Consider the following 19,631-nt stretch of genomic DNA (forward strand, 5'->3'; position numbering starts at 1 on the left):
GCCTGGGCAACAGGTCAAAATGACAAAGGCTGACAAAGCAGAATGGGAAGAAGAGAAGTGGCTAGAAAATGACAAGAAGTAGAGGGCAGGATGTTAGCAGCACTGAAGACATCAGATGGGAAAGCAGGATTATGATCCTGAGCCTTGGGATGTCTCATCAAGGTGGGGAGTGAGAAGTAAGAGGGAACAGCAACATTGCCCAACAGGTAGAGTTGATGTGGTGATGTAGTGTTAAAACAAGAGGTGGCAGAAAAGGTTAGGGATGACAGTGAAGAGTAGTGTCACAGGATTGTATGGGACAATAACGTTGACGTGTGGCAGGTCAAAGCAATGACTGTCAGTGAAGCAGGGCAGCGCTGGACAATGCTGATGGACAGCCAAGGAGAGGTCCAGGTAGGTTTGGCCAACAATAATAAGGTGCAGCAAAGGAAGGGAAAATGACTGCAAAGGCAGGAAAGGCAATATGTCATTGTTTTAAGAGCTTGTGGACTAACTTCAGCCTCCTGTGCAGTAAACTGTCTGCCATGAGTCATCTTCTGGGAGACAGCTAACTTGCCAGCACGTATTTCAGTGTTGCTAGGCAATACAGGCCTTCCCACCACAACCAGGCACAGTCTGTGGGGAAGGAGCAGCCACGCAACCATGGGGCATGGTTTTCTTCTCTTTCTGAGTTCATTTGCTGCTGTTCTTTCCATTCAGCTCCCTCTCCTCCCCCTGTCTTCAACAGTATTTTTTACCATTTTCTTTTCCCCTTTTTCAAACGCTTCTGGAGCCATGGGTTTGCCTAATATTGATTTCTTTATGAATTGCTGTTTTTCTCTTCTTTTATACTTTTCTATATACCTAAATCATTCTCACAGACCTGCCCTTCCATGAAGTACCATCAACGTCTTATTAAGTCCTTATCATGAAAGATCGATTGCCTCAGCTGACAAATTGTGCAGCTTCATACCAGGAGGTGTGCTGCAAATACTTTGAGATCCTTGGAAGGCAAAAGGCCCTAGACTCTGTGAAGTGAACCCTTATTCAAGTTACAGGGGAAGATTCTTTCTCTAAAAAACAACCCAGCAACCCCATGCGTCGTACTTGAGGAAAATCCCTTCCTGACCCCAAAATTTGCCCAAAAGTATAAACTTCTTGATATGTGAGATATATCTGAAACAGCTGCAGTCTTGATATAGAGTTAAAAGAAAAGGCAACAGAATGGGATAGTGACTAGAATAAAGAAATCTCACTCTTCTCAGCATTACTAGAAGTGGTCACATGGCTTGACTAAGATTCATGTTTTGTTGGCCAACCTCTTCTGCTTAAAAGAAAGGATGCAAAGAAAAAAGAAAAAGAATTAAGATATGAATCCAGACATTCCAGGCCCTACAGGGGATAAACCTCAGATTACTTCATTATAAAAACCAAGACAATGCCAAAGGGTATCCTATCACCTAATCCTTAGCTTGAATTCATCAAGCCACATCTTCAAAAAAATTTAGGTTCTTTGCTTTATGGACCATTCCAGAGGTTCACATCACTGCTGGCCTGAGATCTTGTGAGGGAAGATGTAAAACCTCTCAAGTAGAGGAATGAATTGAACATATCTGAAGAATTAAAAAGGAGATGGGAAAGGGGGGTGATGCCTTCTGCTCTGCCTTTTGAGAAGGGTGTGGTGGGAAGTGTTCCCTCAAGCCATTTGTGCATGAAATCTGGCCTTACCCATAAATTAAATGCGATTTTTAGGTTAACTTCTCTTCTTAAGAGCTTAATTCCCTGTGAATTCCCTTTTTGAGGGCATAACTTTTGGCTTATATTCCAGAGGAAGAAAAATCTTCATCACCAGAGCGGAGCCGAAAAGCAGAAGCAACATAAAACCGCTGAGGTGAGAGTGACTGAAGGGGTACCTGGAGACAGTGTCAAAACCGGAGGTAAACATAAACAAGGCTGTCCTAATGTCAGCTCTAGTAAACTTCCAGTTGCTTGCTGTGCTGTGCTGTGCTGGGTGCCATGTTGGGCTCAGAGGGTGACCAGGCCCAACCCTGTGATCTCTGTTGGCCGGGAAACAGCAGGTGTCGGAAGAAAAACTGGTCTGGGGTGGCTGCATCTGCCTCGAATTTCCAGGAACAGGCAGGAGAGATCATGAAAGGGGTGGGGACACAGGCCTGGGGAGTCAGGTGGTTGTGATAATAGTTATATTGTTAGGGCTGGAATGAGGAAATTAAAGATTTCAGCTGGCGAGAACAGGGCAGGGGGGTACTCAGGGAGGCTCCATTTTGATCTCCCCAGTTACTAATTGCGCCTCAGGACAAAGCAGCCAGAGAAACCGCTGGGTTTGACATCCAGCCGCATAGCTTTGCTCTCCGCTGTTTCAGCCTGGGCTGCGCATCCAGCTTCCAGAGGGGCATTCGTCTTAGATTAGCTATGCCGGTGGGCGGGAATTTTCAGCTGGCCATTTCCACAGTGGATCCTATTTCCACTGGACATTTGAGATCAGCGTCTGAGGAGCCGTCGATCCGGCTGAGTGACCCTAGACGAGACCCTGGGTTTAGGGAATAGGCAGCAGAGGTAGAGCTTGAAGGCCCATTTTCAGCGCTCGGTGATTTTATCATGGAGGACAGGCCACTCGTCACGAAGGTGGCAGCTGACTCAAGACACACAGTAGTTTGGCTAGCGTGCCACAGGGTCTGGGTCACTGGGCCGCTTCAGCACCCAAACTGAGTCAGCGTTTGCAGGAGGCAACATCCCTCGTCCTGCAATACAGACAACAGATAGGAGAGCGCTACGATTTCCAGGAGTTAATTCAGATCTACCAGCTGAGGCTCTACCCAGACACTCCTCCGGGCTTCGTACTGCATTGCAGCGTCCAAACAGCAACGAAAGAGGATCCATACGGGTCTTCTGGGGTCCACTCATGTTAACTTCATTCTCCCAGGAAGAGAGACTGGGTTCCCTCCACACAGTTTCCGGCAGTATTTGCTTAGTCCTACTATATTGTTTTCATAAGCTCTACCCTATTCTCTCCCACCTTTCATGCTGAAAGAAGGGGATAACACACGTTGCTTCAGTTTTCCCCCAGGAAAACTCCCTTTTGTGTCACCAGAAGGGCTCTCTGCAGCCTCTCTGCTCCTCCAACGTAAAAATGAATAAATACTTTGAAAAGCAGCCTCCTCGGGACACAAAGTTGTGGGAACGCATACATGGACATGCTCCTGCTGCCGGTAGTATCACTGGGTAATTGGGACAGACGCCACTGCTGCCTGGCAGGTTACATCAGTAGGAAGGGAGGCGGCGTTCATCAGCCCTTTAGATTGGTTTGCAAATCCCTGATGGCATTCTAATAATGATCCTCTTCAGAGATCACCACCTGTGCCTCAAGGGAATCCATGAATCCAGGGTAAACAATTCCCCGCTGAAAACCGACGGAAGTACAAAGTGTAGCCTCACGTCTACCCATCTCTATCAGCTACTAGGCTGGTGTTTCTTTGGCCAAACACTTCAGTTCAGTTTACTGCACCGTCCGTGCTGCTATTCCTCAGCAGCTTGGGTTGCTAGTTTTAATGCAGAAAACTATAATCATCTCTAGCTAATCCAGAAATAATCCAGAAATAATCACTGGCTTCTGCCTTGCAGCAGCAGGGAAACCCAATTGCATATATAGATACACAAAAGAACTAAAGTGAACACAGGGCTTTCAAGTAGTTCGAAAACATGTATAATTTGTTACACTTGGAATCCAGACCAGAAGGGGAGAGGGCTTGCTTTTTTTCCCCACCACAGTAGCAGTGTGTTGAAAAAAAGTTCGTTCTATTTTAAAATGCTGTGTGCATTACAGATCATTATCACATTCCTACCCGGGCAGATAATAGACATAGCTGGTAAGGAAACATTTCAAATTTGATGCCATAAAAAATGATTCATGTTTACTCAAAGGTTGCTCAGTAGCAATAAAAAGCAATCATGCGTTCAGCTTGTGAAGATATAGTATGCAGCAGCACTGCCCAGAACAACAGGGCACTTCCCATTGCAAAAGAGAAGGACCTGGTGACAAGCGTCTGAAGGAAAAGGATCTTTTCAGTATAAAGCGCCTTGGATTCAAAATGTTGTTGGGGTGAAGTAAATACTATGAATCAAAAATTCTGAAGAGGATTTGTAATGCCTGATGGAAGATCTTTCATCCCAATGCAAGACTCGGGATTTCAGAAGACCATTTAGCCCGTAATTGCTGAGCCTGCATGAGAGTGGGGGAAATAACCATCAGCGTCAAGAACAGTTCCATCACGTGTGACTCACCTTGATCGATAGATCGATACATCAAATAAATATCCAGAAACTTGTGAATGGGCAAAATGCTCAGAAGACTCTTGCAGTGAGGGAAGTCTGAGACAGGAGTTATCTAATCACCTAAAATACCAACAGGTGTCGCTTTTGCAAACTACACTACTAATTCCATGTCACTATCTGCTGTCACACTGAAGTGTGCCTGAGCAAAATGGTACTATTTATGATTGACAGCCTTGGCCAGAAGATGGTCACTCAAGTGATCTAGTTCATCTACGCATTGGAAAAAAAATAGAAAAAAGGCTGGGAAGATGTAAATAATAAAAACCAACCAACAAAACAAAAAAAAACCCAACAAACCAAAAAGTTAGCAAATTCTGATGTTCTGCAAATGGAGATGGAGACTGGCGGCTGAGAAGGCAACAGGAGATTTGTTGTTTGCATTATTTCTGAAGTATTTGGGGAATCAAGTGGCAATTGTGGCTGTAGGAATGTTAAAAATCAATTTTTGGTTCCTTTGGGAGTTGGCAATCAACCTGCAGCACATCTATGGGACCACAGGAGGGTAAGGACTTTCGCAAAGCCGCAGCCGAAACGTGATAGTCACATGACTGAAATGACTGGAAGCCACCTCAGGGCTGATGTGTGCTCCGAGGTGTGCCACAACAGCAGATAACGTACCGCAGCCCGAGCAGCTCACCAGCATGAGAAAGAGGGAAAGGGGAATTGCTTAGATCATGGCTGACACAGCAGCTGGAAACGGTGAAAGAGCCCGCAAGGGGAGTTTTTTAAAATTCTTCGGGGCAAAAAAAATACAACACATGGAAAAAAGTCTTCTGAAAAATAAAATAAATGTGTATCTAGATGTGCATGTGTAGATAGCCATGCATAGGTGTATGATGCACATCATTGATACACATGTAAAAATAAAGCAACCCATACACACACCCACACCCTGATTATCTGCTATTCTTGTCTAAACTGGCAAAGGCCAAAAGTTCTCCCAAACACATGGTGATGGAAATTGTCAGCCATGACAAAATGCTGAGGAAATTGCTTTAGACTGTCATTTGGATACAGCAAATCGGTCCAGCTGTTTGAGTTGTTGATTATTCTTCAAGTGAAAAGAGAACAAAAAATGCAAGATACCTTTGTCTCATACCCTGCACAAAGGACTCTTCTGCAAAGATCAGTTGAAGCTAGTTTAAAATGCTTTTAAATACTGTGGAAATCAGAGAATGCCTAACAATCCGCTCTACCGAATTTGGCTGTTGTTGCTTTGTGGGTGCCGTTAACTTAAATGAGTATAAAACAGGTATTTTCAGGGGCAAAATTGTTTTTGTCATTCCAGTAAGACAGAAGCACAATTCTAGTGAGAGAGTGGTGTTTTTGGAGGATGGTCCGTTAGTGTAACTGAGTAATTTCAGGAAATTACAATACTGTAAGTCAAACAAGTAATAAACATGCTGTCTAGGAAGCGGCTGGATTGTAGCCCCATGGGTTACACCAGTAATTGTAAGCACCGATGCTTCAGAACTGTGCACAGAGTTTAAGGCATAGGCGACGAGGCTGGTTCAAAAGGCGCACGTGCATCTTCGGGGATTCTCCAGGCCTATCTGAGTGCATAAAACACGCAAACGGCACAAGTGTAAAGAGCTTATATCCCTCTGCTAAGTGCCGTCTTCTATGGCACTGCCCCAGATGGGATATGGAGCTGCACGGAGCATCGGTCCAACCCAGAAGGGTGTTTCTCATGCTCTGAGGAAGCCGCTTTGTAATAGGCTTTTAATACAATATTAATTCATTCCTGCCCCGTCCCTCCCACTTTTCACAACTCATTTTTGATGAAAGGACCAAACAAATCGCTTGAGATACAATTAAGTGTAGAACCGTGGAAGAAACGGTGCTTTTGCTTCGCTTTGCTTTTTGACACGGGACGGAGCTAGGGGAAAGCCCTGTCTCGTGGTTGTATGTTTGTAACAAGCAGCCGTCACAAGGCTGCTCCTGGCACGCTGTCACTCGACTGACAGCCTCGAAAGTGTACTTCTTGCCATTTTCAAGCATGGTATTTTGCAACATGAAGAGGCAAAAGTGGCTGTGTATTTTGAGTCACTAACCAAACCACTGCTAACTCCAATAAGGATTGAAATTCAGTGGCAGGTGACTCTGAACAAGGACTGATCTGAAGGAGGTATTCATAAAGGAAAAAAAGAAATGAAAACCACAGAGAGCGCGAGTTTGGGAGAAAATCATTTGGAAAAAGGACTGGGAAAGGGGTTCCACTCTTATAATGGCAGGGACTCCTGGCCACATTTGGGTATGGCTGTTTGTTTCTGCGGTCTGAGGAAACGCCGGAGGGCTTTGGGTAATGACGGGAGGCCTTGATTTCCCAGGCACGGATCAGCGAAATATGTTCCTACTCATGGCTGCACCAGGTAGTTCTGGATTACAAAAGATTTCTTTAGTTAACGAGCCAGCCAAGGCGATGCTACCTCATGCATATCACCGAGTCACCGCCGGCCTTCTCTGCCCCAGCCCCATCCCTCTCGCAAATCTTACGCCAAACTCTCCGTCTACCTCAGCTTTGCCCTTGAAAAAGCAGAATTTGGCGATTAAAGCCGCACACGGACCCTCGCCGCCGGTCCTGCCGCCCCCGGGAGGTGTGCCGTCGGGGCGGGGGAGGGTCCCGACCGGCCCTGCCTCCGGCTGCCCTTGGGACAAACGCTGCCAAATTTCTTTCTGCATCACCTCTGCTCCATGGGACGCCGCGTCCCCGCCGGGGGGTGGGTAGGTGGGAGGAGGAGGAGGAAGAGGAGGAGGGACAGGCTGTTCCGCAGCCGTACCTGGCCGGGGCAGGGCTCCCCTCGGGCGGGACCGGGGCGGGGGGGGCGGGGGATGGACCTGCCGCCCGCCGGCGCCGCCAAGGTCACCGCCGCGGCTCTTCCCCGGTCCCTTCGGCCGCCTCTGCCCGGGCGCGGACACTTGAGAGTTTAAAGAGGCTTTTCTTCCCCGGGAGCGGCGCCCGGGGGGGAAGGGGCAGGGGCAGGAGAAGGAAGGAGGGGCGGGCGGGGAGAGGCTGGCAGGGCAGGAGCCGGGCGGGGTGCTGGCTCCAACTGGAAAAGAACCGGTCCCAGCCCAGCCGGGGAAGCTGCGGGAGAGGCGTCAGCGCCCGGGCAGAGCACACCGGACCGGGTCCCGCTGCCGGACCGAGCAGCCGCCGCCCGCCATGGGCACGGCGCCTCCCGTCAGTCCGGCGGCCCCGACGGGGCGGGCGGCGGTGGGGGTCCGGGCCGGGGGCGCAGCGGGAGGGACGCGGGGCTGTTCGGAGCGGGAGGATCTGCCCCGCTGTCACCTGTGGACTGGGCGGGGGGAGGGTTGGTGGATGGAGGGCTGGGGACCTTGGTGGGGCGCCCTAGGATGGGGGTCGGGGAGGAGGGGGTGAAGGCACCAGGATTTGGGGGAGACAGCGATGCAGAGCCAGGTTTTGCAGTGGGCACGGCTTCCCCGAGCTGCCGTCTTGCGGGGCGACCCCCTAATTCTGAGTTTGTGCTGTAGGGTGGGTCTGTGAAGGCAGGGAAGATGCCAGAAGGGGAGAAAACGAGGCAATGTAAGCAAGAAGAGGAGCGGCGGCAGAAAGAAGAGGAGCGGGAAGGTCTCATCGAATTCTACGGTTCCTACCAGGAGCTATTCCAATTCTTCTGCAGCAACACCACCATCCATGGGGCTATCCGCCTGGTGTGCTCCAAAAAGAATAAGATGAAGACAGCCTTCTGGTCCGTTCTCTTCTTTCTCACCTTCGGCTTAATGTACTGGCAGTTTGGGATCCTCTACAGGGAGTATTTCAGCTACCCTGTCAACCTCAACCTCAACCTTAACTCCGACAGGCTGACTTTCCCAGCCGTGACGCTGTGCACCCTCAATCCATACAGGTAAGAAATAGGCTCCCAGAGCTGCCGACTGCCTTGACTTTTGTGGGCGTAGGATAAAAGCATGTACTCTTGTTCTCCTCGTGGTCCTTGAGTGTCCCCATCTGTAACAGTGCTGGTGGCAAGAATGTCCTGAATCACCCCATCTTATTCTGAGCTGTTTATGTGCATACAGCCCTAAACCTGCAAGCTCCTCTCTCCCCACCCTATAGGTACAGTGCCATCCGGAAGAAGCTGGATGAGCTGGACCAAATCACCCATCAGACACTGCTAGACCTGTATGACTACAACATGTCTCTGGCACGAAGTGATTGGTCCACGCTGTCCACGCAAAAGCGTAGCTCAAGGAGCCTGCTCCACCATGTCCAGCGCCATCCGCTACGAAGGCAGAAGCGGGATAACTTAGTCAACTTGCCAGAGAACAGTCCCTCGGTGGACAAGAATGACTGGAAAATTGGCTTTGTTCTGGTGAGTTCCCTAGATATCCTCTGTCCTACACACTCCGGTCTCTGCCTAGCTACTTCTGTCTTGTTGGACCCTTAGCCATACCTTTCCCTATGTAGAAGTCTGATTAATCTGCATTGGCTTTTGCTAATAACAGATAAAGGTAGAGCCGAATCCTTTCCCCAATGCAATCCTGCTCCCCAAGACCTGTTCCTGTCCATGTGGGCCCCAGGAGACTCGTACACATCAGTGCCCCATCTTTTCCTAGGTAGGGCAGGGAAACCTTGTCCTTCCTGAAGGCTGCACCAGTCTTGCAGTTGCCTTTTGGCAAGACATTTATTAACATCAACCGCAGTGTTGCCCAATAATAGCAAAGGGGAAAGTATTGGATGGCTGTGGGCCACGTGAAATGTGGTCATGGTCTCATTTGCTCCTAGGTAGCAGCTTCTTCGCCCTAGGGTATCTGTGTTTGCATTTAAAAAGGCAGTGGAGGACTGAAGCTAATGGCTTGCCAGTTAACTAGAGTTCCCACAGGATCACAGACCTCTTTCTGGACACACCCTGAAGGAAGGGCTCCCCACACAAGAATTCAAAGCTTCTGGTTTAGAATTTATGTGCAGCAGATCACCCTGCACACCTCACTGCGACCCGCTGCCTCCTGGCTTTTATACAGCGTTGCTCCTTCACCTGGTGTTTCCCTTCCACCGAGGAGCTGCCCCGGGTTTGCTTTTCCCCATCCTGCTGATCACCTCTTCGTCGAGTGCAGGAGCCCTGCGGAGCTCATCCACTCACACAAGTTCTTCTCCTGCGGGTGCTGAGGGAATACAGCTAATCCACAGCCACAGCTTCACCTCTTGGACAAGCCTTCCCTGACACAGCTGGTTTTCTCCTTTTTTTCTTAACAGTGCAGTGAAAACAACAAGGACTGTTTCCATCAGGCGTACTCCTCCGGGGTGGATGCCGTGCGGGAATGGTACAGCTTTCACTATATCAATATCCTGGCGCAGATGCCTGATGCGAAAGCCCTGGATGAGTCTGACTTTGAGAATTTCATCTATGCTTGCCGCTTCAATGAAGCAACGTGTGACAAGGCGTAAGTGGTGGAAACATCCCACCGTGTCTTCCTAACAGCACCCCTATTTTGTGCCTGGGCCCGAGGGGAATTAAAGAAACCCGCATTAGAGAACCTCTTTCCCAAGGTGGGGGTGTTCCTTGTTCAGTTCCCGTTGTCTCAGATGATGTCTCATGAGTCTTTCCTGTGGGTTGTGCTCACCAGAGGCACAGTTTCTGTCACCTGAAACTATGGACCTCAGAGGATGGTTTCTCCTTTTCCTGTGTTTCACATGAATGAAATGGTCATGCTGGTACGAACTCCAGTGTGGGTACAGATGTACAATGTAGAAGTCTCTTTATTCTGCTCTCTACAGTGGTGAAGTGGTACGTATCACTCCACATACAGGAGGAGGAAAAAAGAGTTGTTACCAAAAAAAATAAAAAAAACATCCCACTTCTCTCCTGCCACGATGGTCAAAAAGCCCCGAAGAGGTAGTGAAATGAAACCCATCAATAAAGGAGGAAAAGGGCTAGGAAGAGCTAAGAGTTTTGTCAATGTTAGGATGATAATACAGTAATTGCTAGTACTGCCAAAACCCACTTGGGCTCTTGAGAGTTAGCACTATGAAAAACCTGGTGTAAAAACCTGTCCAGCTCCAGGACATTTTTTACAGCACATTTTAATTGCTTTTCCCGGTTCAAGCGAGTTTACATAACAAATACTGCCCATCTGCTGTAAGCCCCTCTCCCTGCAGGTGGAAAACACAGTCACTCCCTTCAGAAGCCCTTCCCCACGGTCTCTCAGCCCTTCTCACCCCATGTGAATGTTTCTGTTCCCGTCTCAGGAATTACACCCACTTCCACCATCCCTTGTATGGGAACTGCTATACCTTTAACGACAACAGCAGCAGCCTGTGGACCTCCTCACTGCCTGGGATCAATAACGGTGGGTGAGAGGCACGCTTTGGTGAGTAAGAACAGCTCTGCTCTGTCTTCCCGGGAGGAGTTACGGGCATCCTGCTGCACTTTTGCTGGGGGTGGCAGATAGCAGCCCTGCTCTGTCTCATCCAAGCTCTGTTTTCACCCATGTGGAGATGGCTGTCTCATGGATGTGGCTGTCCCTCGCTGCTGCCCCACTGAACTCTCTCTCTCCCATTAGTGCCTGATCCTTATGTCTGTTGCTCCCTCTGGACCTGTGCTGGCCCTTCCTGAAGTCCCCTGTTGAGCTCCAGTGCTGTGCTCCTGAGATCCTGGTCTTGGCCTCCTCCTTCCTCATTTTCCTGTTTCCAGCAACTGACCTGCTTGTGTTCTCAAACATCCGGAAACCTCTCTAGGCCCAGTCTTCTGACTTTTCTTCCATCTGTCTCCAAGTGTCTCCATGAAATCTCTCTCAATTCCTGGTTCTGCTTTTTCTAAGCCACAGTGAAGAAATCCAGTTTTCTCCTGGAGCCTCCAGATTTATCTCTGGCCCCTCTCCAGCCACCCTCCATTGCTGCCCAGCTTTGGTGCAGCCCTCGTTGATGTTTCTCTTCCTTTATCTCTTACGGACTCACTTCTAACCATTCTGCTCACTCTCTTCTCCCGCACGATGGCTGGCCATGACGTCCCTTGCTCTCCGACATTCCCTCAGGTCTCTCTCTGGTGGTGCGCACCGAACAGAATGATTTCATCCCTCTGTTGTCCACGGTGACAGGAGCCAGGGTCATGGTCCACGATCAGAATGAGCCAGCCTTCATGGATGATGGGGGTTTCAATGTGCGTCCGGGTATTGAGACCTCCATCAGCATGAGAAAGGTGAGGAAGCAGCAGGGGTAAGCAGCAGGGATATGAACTTCAGCGGGGGAGGATTAACTTAGTAGATAGATACAGATGGGTTGTCATGGACTCCGTGTGTGTTTAAGAGAGAGGATTAATCACATGGAGTGAAAGGAAGGAAGAAGAGGAGCTTGCTGGACTAGACGAGAAGCATTTGATTGCAATTTATCAGTGAACAATGAAATGGAGGCAAGGAGGGGAAGCTGGCGTCCAGAGGCATAAAGAGCAGATAACTGATGGACAAGCAGCGAGTGGCATGGAAGTGTAGAAGACAGACGGCAAAATGCCAGTCGTTCTGTGTAATGGCCATTTGATATTCTAGGAGATGACTGTGCGTCTTGGGGGCAGTTACAGTGATTGCACAGAGGATGGCAGTGATGTGCCAGTGCAAAATCTGTACTCATCCCGCTACACCGAACAGGTAATTCATTATCACTGGTCCCGTGCCAGCTTGTTACCCTACTTTCCTGAAATGCTTCAGTCCCCTAACAGCCCCGCCTCTCTGTGGGCACTGTTAATAGTATGAGGTGATACAAGCTGCAGTGGGTTTGGTTCCCTTGCTCAGCCTTTTCCACCTCATATCCCTCCAGGTCTGCATTCGCTCCTGCTTTCAGCTCAACATGGTAGAGCGCTGCGGCTGTGCATATTACTTCTATCCCTTACCCGATAGAGCAGAGTACTGTGACTACACAAAGCACGTGGCCTGGGGTAAGTGGACAGGAGGAATAGTAAAGCTCATGCCCACCTGAACCTTTTTTGGTCCACCTCATGTCCCAGTACATCTCCTCGTTGTCTTCAATGAGCTTCCTGGTGTGTGACATCCAAAAGACACTCTTCTCTTGGATGATTAGTCCCTCTGAGCTTGTGGAAGGAAACCTCTGGATTCCCCTCACTGTTGCACATCACCTTTTGTGTACAGATACTGTGAGCTTACCTGGATTTACTTTCTCTGCTGCTCAGGCTACTGCTATTACAAACTCCTGGCTGAATTCAAAGCTGACGTGCTGGGCTGTTTCCACAAATGTCGGAAACCTTGCAAGTAAGTTTGATCATTGGTAGTGAACTCTTTATTCCTAGAGGTGTCGGAAAGCACTCGCTGACCAGGGCAAAAGCTCGAGTCAATAGCTGAGCTGCAACCTGAAGTGATACTTCTCCCATCAGGAAGCCAAAATGGCTGAGGAGCATCAGTGTCGGCTCAGGGGTGAGCTCCTGAGGACTGTGCAGAAGCTCAGTGGGAAGTGGGCAGAACTTCAGCATGGGAGGGAGTTTCCAGGTGTATCTGGGGATTGAGAGACCTGGCCTTGAGGCTCCTACAGCTTCAACAGCTAACACGGCCTCTTGTCTTCCAGAATGACAGAATACCAGCTGTCAGCTGGATACTCCCGCTGGCCTTCTGCTGTCTCAGAGGTAAGGAGAGGGTTTCCTGACTCCCCAGCACTGCTCCGAACTCCCATTTAGTCCTTCCTCAAATGGTGCCAAACCTACAGGAGGTGACTGTGGTCATGTAATGCAATTTATTGCACTTTCATTTCAGGACTGGGTTTTTTACATGCTTTCACAACAGAACAAATACAATATCACATCCAAGAGGTGAGAGCCCCTTAATAGAGGTTGCATCCGAACCAGAAACCATCCCAGTGGAGTGTGTGTGTTCGGGGGGTCATAGTTCAGATTAAATCAGTTATGGGAAGAGATAAGGCATGGGACCCGTGGACAAGGCCAGTGGATTTGAGCCAGAGTAGAAATAAACTGAGACTTCGACAAGGACCGGGAATCCAAGCAAAGAGTCTGAAAGGGGCCAGCTGCTAGCATGAAAATAGTAAGCCCCAGGCTGCTGCTGTGTGGTCTGGAGTCACGGTAAGGGCTAGTGGAAGAGTGGGAAGCAGAGCCACACAGGAGCTTGTGCTTGCCAACGCTGGCTGCCACAAACATTGGGTTTCACAGCCCAGTCTCAGAAGTGCATTGTAAGTACCAAAGATTGTATTTAGTGCAGAATGAAGTGTCAAGATGGGGAAAAGCTTCTGGGTGGTATACATGGGAGGAGGACGGGGGGCAGAAGGGGACAGAGAAGACAATTAAGTTGGTGGAGAAATGCAGAGATTGCAGATTTGGGGTTACTGAGCCCCATCTTTCATTTACAGGAATGGTGTTGCCAAAGTGAATATCTTTTTTGAGGAGTGGAACTACAAGACCAATGGGGAGTCGCCAGCCTTCACGGTACGCACTTTACTGCCACATCCTCTCTAGCCACTCCTTCCCCTGCAGTGTCACTCTGTATTGGCAGGCCTTCATTCCAGCAGCATTGCTGGATATCCAGTCTCTTTTGCTGTGGCAGGGTGGGAGGAACCCCCCAGTGCCATGAGGGCACTGTGAGTGGGAGCAGGCTGGGAGGTAAAAGGCTGGAACAAGGGTTGTCCTCATGGCCCTTTCTCCATCTCTTGCAGGTAGTGACTCTGCTGTCCCAGCTTGGGAACCAGTGGAGTCTCTGGTTCGGATCCTCGGTCCTGTCTGTGATGGAGCTTGCAGAGCTGATTCTGGATTTCATCGCCATCACCTTTATCTTGGCCTTACGCTGGTTCCGCTCCCGGCAGCAGCTCTCCCCACCAGGGCCCCCTCCAAACAGTCACGATAACTCTGCTTTCCAAGACGAGGCGCCAGGTCTCAGTCCTCCACACCACTTCACTGTTAAGGCTGTAGTGACCATGCTGCCATCCTACAACAGCCTGGAACCGCGTGGGCTGAGCAGGGATGGTGATATGGGACACGAGTGAGGCAAGGCTTATTCCACAGTTCGACAGGTGGCAATTGGAACAGAGGTGGCATGCTTTCTCTGTGGGACCTGCATTTCCTTACTTCTGGGGTGCTCTACCTGGACCTTGCAGCAGAAGACTGCACTGTGGTTGGTCTGGGTTCATTGCTTTCACTACTGTAGGTGAATTCTTCGGTCTCATAAAATACTATTGCTCTGGGGATCACCAGGGATAAGAACTGATCTAGCATATGTATGGGGGAGACGTGAGCTTGGTTTCCTTCCACTCATTACACGTGCACACCTAGACATGCCTGCATGCTTTCTTTTCCCTGCAGCAAGGATGCTGCCACAGTTCTGGTCTGTCACTAATTAAAGAGGTTTGGCAGGTGTGACTGGCCTCCTCTGTGGTATGACAAGGGACAGGAATGACATCTCAGCTGGGGTACAAGTCTCTCCACAGGCTGAGTTTGTTAAGCTTTCCCTAAGGTTGGGAAGTGGTTGCTCTTTCCTAGTTCTTAATGTACCAGCTTTGATCCGAAGACTAAGCCACCCACCCTCCCCTCCCAGAAGGGGAGAGGCTACTTGTGGAGCCACTGACATAATCTCAATGTATGTCATGGACAATACTCTGAGGAGGTGGTTGACACTTTCTGCCACTCTTAGGTTGGGACAAAACACCCCTGGCATAATAAGATCTCCCTTTTTAAGCTGCCTATGTGGCACTGGTAGATCTTAGCTGTATAGAAGTCTCCTTCCTTGTGATACACCATACACACGTATGCGCAGCTATTTGACCAAAGCATTCGGGATAAACTGATCTCTACGTAGGAGCTATGGAAACAAAGCGCACCCTCAAAAACATCCCAAACGTTATCTCTGCTGCCATGAGATCCTGCAAAAGAGGCTCAGAATAGCACAGGTCATGCAGTGCCTGCTCTGCCCCACTCATCCCTTCTCTGGTTCACCCAGAGAGGCTCTGCTGAGGATTGTGAAGCACAGGAGAAGCGCTGCAGGCTTTAATCGAAGATCCTTTCAGAGAAAGCTTTAGCCTATTGGAATGGACTGTGTAGGCAAATCAAGGCCAGGACAAAGATGGTCCTCTTCTCAGGAACTAATTGGGGATCTTCACGTAAGAGCACACATCTATTTCTTGCGGTAAGTTTGCCATTCTATTTTTTTTACAAATACTCAGACTTCTGCTGCAATGGTGTTTACACAGCACTTTGTGTGGTATCAAGAGAGCAAGGGTGATGTCCTTAACAAACAGGATTATCCACTTGACCAGAAACAAACACAGATACCAGAATTTAAGCATGTAGTTTAGGCAAAGACTTGTGGTACCATGTACCAAATCACACTGCAAACAGTCTCTTTTGAATTTAAGAACTAGTTAATCATAACAAAAGAAAAACTTCAGATATTTTAAAAATTAAGGTAGATACACTGCCCTTGGGAAGATGGAGGATTTTACCACAGTATATAAACTGTTGCCTAATTCTTCCCTTTGAGATGTTAAACACATGCTTGCTGTACTGCTCCTGCCTTGATTACCTATATGCACTTTTCACTTCCCAGCAGAGAGTGATTTTCTTCTTCCTCATGGACACGAACATTATATTCTTTATTACACAAATATTCATGGGTTTTTTTCAAACTTTATCCCAGTGCTCAGCTGATGATGCTTGTCTGAAAGTGAAGATGATGTCTCTCCACTAGGAATAGAAGTGATTCAGGGGTGTCCTTCAGCAAGGGGGGCAGCCCGTCAGGAAGGAGAGGCCTGCAACCGCAGGCACTTGGAGGTGTGGGAACTTGTATTCCCCCTGGGAGGTCCCCACTGGAAAAAAAAAACAGGATTTCTACAAACATGAAAAAAAAAAAATACACTTGCTGTGTTTATGGGCAATTTTAGATGAAGTAAGAGGGTGAGTAATGAAAGAATGAAATCTCAAAGTTGTCTTAATGAAAGGACTTTCACGTTCTATAAAAACACTGTCCAAGAGGCAGTTAAAAAGCTAGCTTTAGTGGCTAAAACAAACAAACAAGTAACTTTGCTCACAGTTAAAACAAGAAAGAAAGGTAAATAGAGGAGTTAGGATGCTGCACCCATAGCCCAGTACTTGGTCATGAACTCAGTACTACAGACTGCCGCCTTAGGTAGTTTCTAGTACAGGAATGAACAAAAACCTGACACTGGACACATAAAACTGTTCGCTTCACAAACCACCTCCAAATCAAGAAAGGAGAAAAAGCGGGTGCAACACCTAAAGCAGTCTGTGTATATCATAAATGTACAATGATTCATATGTTGAGCATGATCTTTCCAGAATATCCAAAGAGTAAGACACGATTCTTCCCATCACACGGTACCTTGTGATAACCATAAAATTAGCGTGACCCACTGCATCACGCATAATTAAGTGGGTAATTAAAGGAAGATTAATCAGAAGCATAACTACTTGAAACATTAAATTCTCTCCAACGTCATAAAGAAATATAGCTTCGAAGAGCTATAAAGAAATATAGCTGTAGGTGGTGGTGATGTATTCCCCTAGGGGAAGCTCGCACCGTATTATTTCTTTCTTCTGTAAAAGTGTTAAAATGCAAAAAAAATGGGCTTTGACTGATGAACTCAGAGTAATGGCCCCATTCTGGGTAGCTGTAAATCCAGAGCTAAAAGCCTGGACAAATATGAAGTTGTTATACAAGATTAGCCCTTCCTACCCTAAGGATCAGTGCAAAAATTGCCCTCTTGGGAGAAATCAGATGATCCTCCCAGGAACATCCCTATACATCTTGTAGGATGACAAGACCACAAAATATCAGCTCAACAAACGTTTCAGGTCTGGCTGGAAACAAGAGGCAAGTCCACCAGTCCTGGCATGAGAGTGAGGAAAATTGAGTGTTTCACTGAGAATATGAAATACTAGAGAAAAGGGGAGAAAGTGTGCATTTAGAGAGATTCATCAGTTGGCAAAAGGCAAATTAAAGGTCTGAGCTGGGGTGAATTTGTACATGAGGAGAAAGTTCAGGCGATATAAATGCTCAGTAATCATAGGTATGTTAGAAACATAGCACAGTTATTTGGAGGACACAGAAAACATGGAAGGAGCAACTGTAGGTCATACAACACTGACGAAAAGCAAGTTTCATCTTTTTTGGACTGCCATGCAAGGGCAAGGCAGAGAAGTAGGAACAAAAGTGCTTGAAGGGGGAAGGGAAATGCACGAGGGGAGAAATAATTTTGTGGGTAAGTTGGAGTATTAAGGTGGTTTGGTTTGCAGGAGTAAGCAGTACAGAAGTGTGTAGTTCCATGTGCTTAAGAATGCGGATGAGGAAAAGGAAGGTTTATACAATGGGGTAATTACAGAGGGAGAAAAGTGATGAGTGTTTAGGAGCTTAAAAACAATAGCAGAGGAACTGTGGAAGTGTTTGTTGCTGCTGAAATACAAGGAAAGAGACATGAGGTCTTTTGGGATGTGGAACAACCCACAGAGACAAAGTACAAAGGGCCCCGGGGTCTGTGGGACCACAGTGGTGGCAGACATTTGCAAGTTGATTGAGGGCTAAGAGCATTTGGAAGTCATGTAGCAGCAGAGAAAAGGGATACAGTCAGTCTGGGAAATGCCGGGACACTGAAGTTTGAGGGCTCCAACTGTGAGATCAGATGAATTTGGAGGATCTGAGAACTTCTAGAAAAACCTGGAGTGTAGTGGGACTGGGGGAACAGAATAAAAGTACTGGAAGAAAGGGAAGAATGGGCTAGCCACTCTAGGAAGGAGGAAAATTAAGCAGAGGACAGTTCAGAAGGCAGGGAACACAAGGACAGAGCACCACAAGCAGGCAGGCCCTGCCATCTGCTGAAAACTTACTCCTTATCGGTGTGGCAGCCACAATTTGACAGATCCCAAAATTATTTTTTTCATAAGAATTAAGTTAATACAGGAAATGCGTGGAAGTACAACATTAAGTGTCTAGAGAAGCCAGAAAGTGAGAAAACAACCACTTCAGAAAATATGCAACACATTTAGAAGAACTAAACTCTGCTTGCTGAAGTGCTTAGAGAAGCCAGACAGAAAAATGCAAGCTTTGTCTGCACAGATTGAGGTCAAACCTAGAAGGAATTTGAGGAAAGGGTTACCAGGCTCTTGGGACAGGCTCAATAAAAATCTAAGGGGTGGAGATGTGCTACATCAAGAAATGAAAAGGGCAGCAGTGGTGTTGGTGAAAGGACAGAAGCAACCACGGAACTCAGGAACGCACCAGAGGGACGGCTGTGCTCAGTCCTGCAGTTCTTCATACTTACCAATGTGCAATATTTAAAAGGGTCTTGTGAGCATGAGAGAAAAGTGCCTTCCCCTTCCAAGTACATACTTAAAGGCAATGAACTAAAAGAGTTTAGTATCTGGAGATTATGGTAAATTTATATAAAAAAAATAGTACAGGTGTTTTTGGAAAAGAAGTCTGGCAGGAGAGAATACGGAAAAAGAGAGTCATTTTGGCCTCTGCAAGAATCATTTAGCCAGCCTATGCACTGAAGGGAAGGATCCTATGGGGCTGTTCATATCAGAAAACTGGGGAGCAAATAAGGGTGTTCTGGGTAGCTATCTCCAGCAGAAAAACAGGTCAAAGATTCTCAGAAGTATGGCAGCTGAGGCACAACTTTATTTTGGCCTGTAAACAGGGGAAGTATTGTGAAGGCACCCACTTTCATCTTCCTAGAGGAAGCATTGTTTGGAACCTGGAAGAAACACTGGGCTACTCACATATCCAACAGACACAGCACACTTGCCTATTTTGTAAAACCTATATCCTTCTCTGTTACATCTCTCGGAGAGTAATTATTTGCTTAGAGGTCAGAACAAACATAAAACCCCTGTACTTCCCCATTATCACCTCTCTTTGCCATGTTAAGGCTTCCAACCCCAGTGGATACTTCACAACAAGTGTTGATGCTGCAATCCTACTCTGAAGAAAAGTGTTTTGTGTCTTCCCCACTATCATTTGGTTGCTCGCCAGCTGAGACAAGAAACCAACACCCCCTCAGCTGATGAGAGCATGCAGCCTTCTTCAATCAGTACATAGAAGCCTCAGGAAACCAGAGCAAGGCTTAGGGCATCTAGAAACATGAAGGTTTAAAACACATCCATTTAAGAGCAGTAGAGTGAAGGCCTCACCAGATCAGGAGGTATTGGAATGAAGCAGTTGATATCGGAGTTCCACGTTCAAAGGCAGAACCTGAATTTCTAATTATACTTTTAAAGAACTACAACACACACTTGGCAGGAATTGTAGCATGACTAGTTCATTCAGGTTGTGCAGGCCTGATCCGTGATGAAGTTTAGACTGTACATGCTGCGTTAATCCACCAGCCAGTC

At 47.7% G+C, this 19,631-nt stretch overlaps 1 protein-coding gene across 2 annotated transcripts; it reads left to right on the plus strand.

The window, feature by feature from the left end:
• The first annotated feature begins 7,087 nt into the window (after nucleotides 1–7,087).
• Nucleotides 7,088–15,324, plus strand: SCNN1A (sodium channel epithelial 1 subunit alpha). Of its 2 annotated transcripts, none has more exons than XM_063353083.1 (13): nucleotides 7,088–7,191; nucleotides 7,822–8,195; nucleotides 8,405–8,660; nucleotides 9,542–9,729; nucleotides 10,535–10,635; nucleotides 11,320–11,483; nucleotides 11,827–11,925; nucleotides 12,095–12,212; nucleotides 12,465–12,543; nucleotides 12,854–12,911; nucleotides 13,039–13,094; nucleotides 13,646–13,721; nucleotides 13,949–15,324. In XM_063353083.1, the coding sequence occupies exons 1-13, from the start codon at nucleotides 7,162–7,164 to the stop codon at nucleotides 14,273–14,275; spliced, it is 1,926 nt and encodes a 641-aa protein (XP_063209153.1). In that variant the 5' UTR covers nucleotides 7,088–7,161; the 3' UTR covers nucleotides 14,276–15,324. The 2 variants fall into 2 exon arrangements, with proteins under 2 accessions (XP_063209153.1, XP_063209162.1); XM_063353092.1 differs by lacking the exon at nucleotides 7,088–7,191 and adding an exon at nucleotides 7,321–7,510 and having other exon boundaries at nucleotides 13,949–15,323.
• The last annotated feature ends 4,307 nt before the right edge of the window (nucleotides 15,325–19,631 follow it).

This window comes from Chroicocephalus ridibundus, chromosome 1, assembly GCF_963924245.1.
Source record: "Chroicocephalus ridibundus chromosome 1, bChrRid1.1, whole genome shotgun sequence".
NCBI lineage: Eukaryota > Metazoa > Chordata > Aves > Charadriiformes > Laridae > Chroicocephalus > Chroicocephalus ridibundus.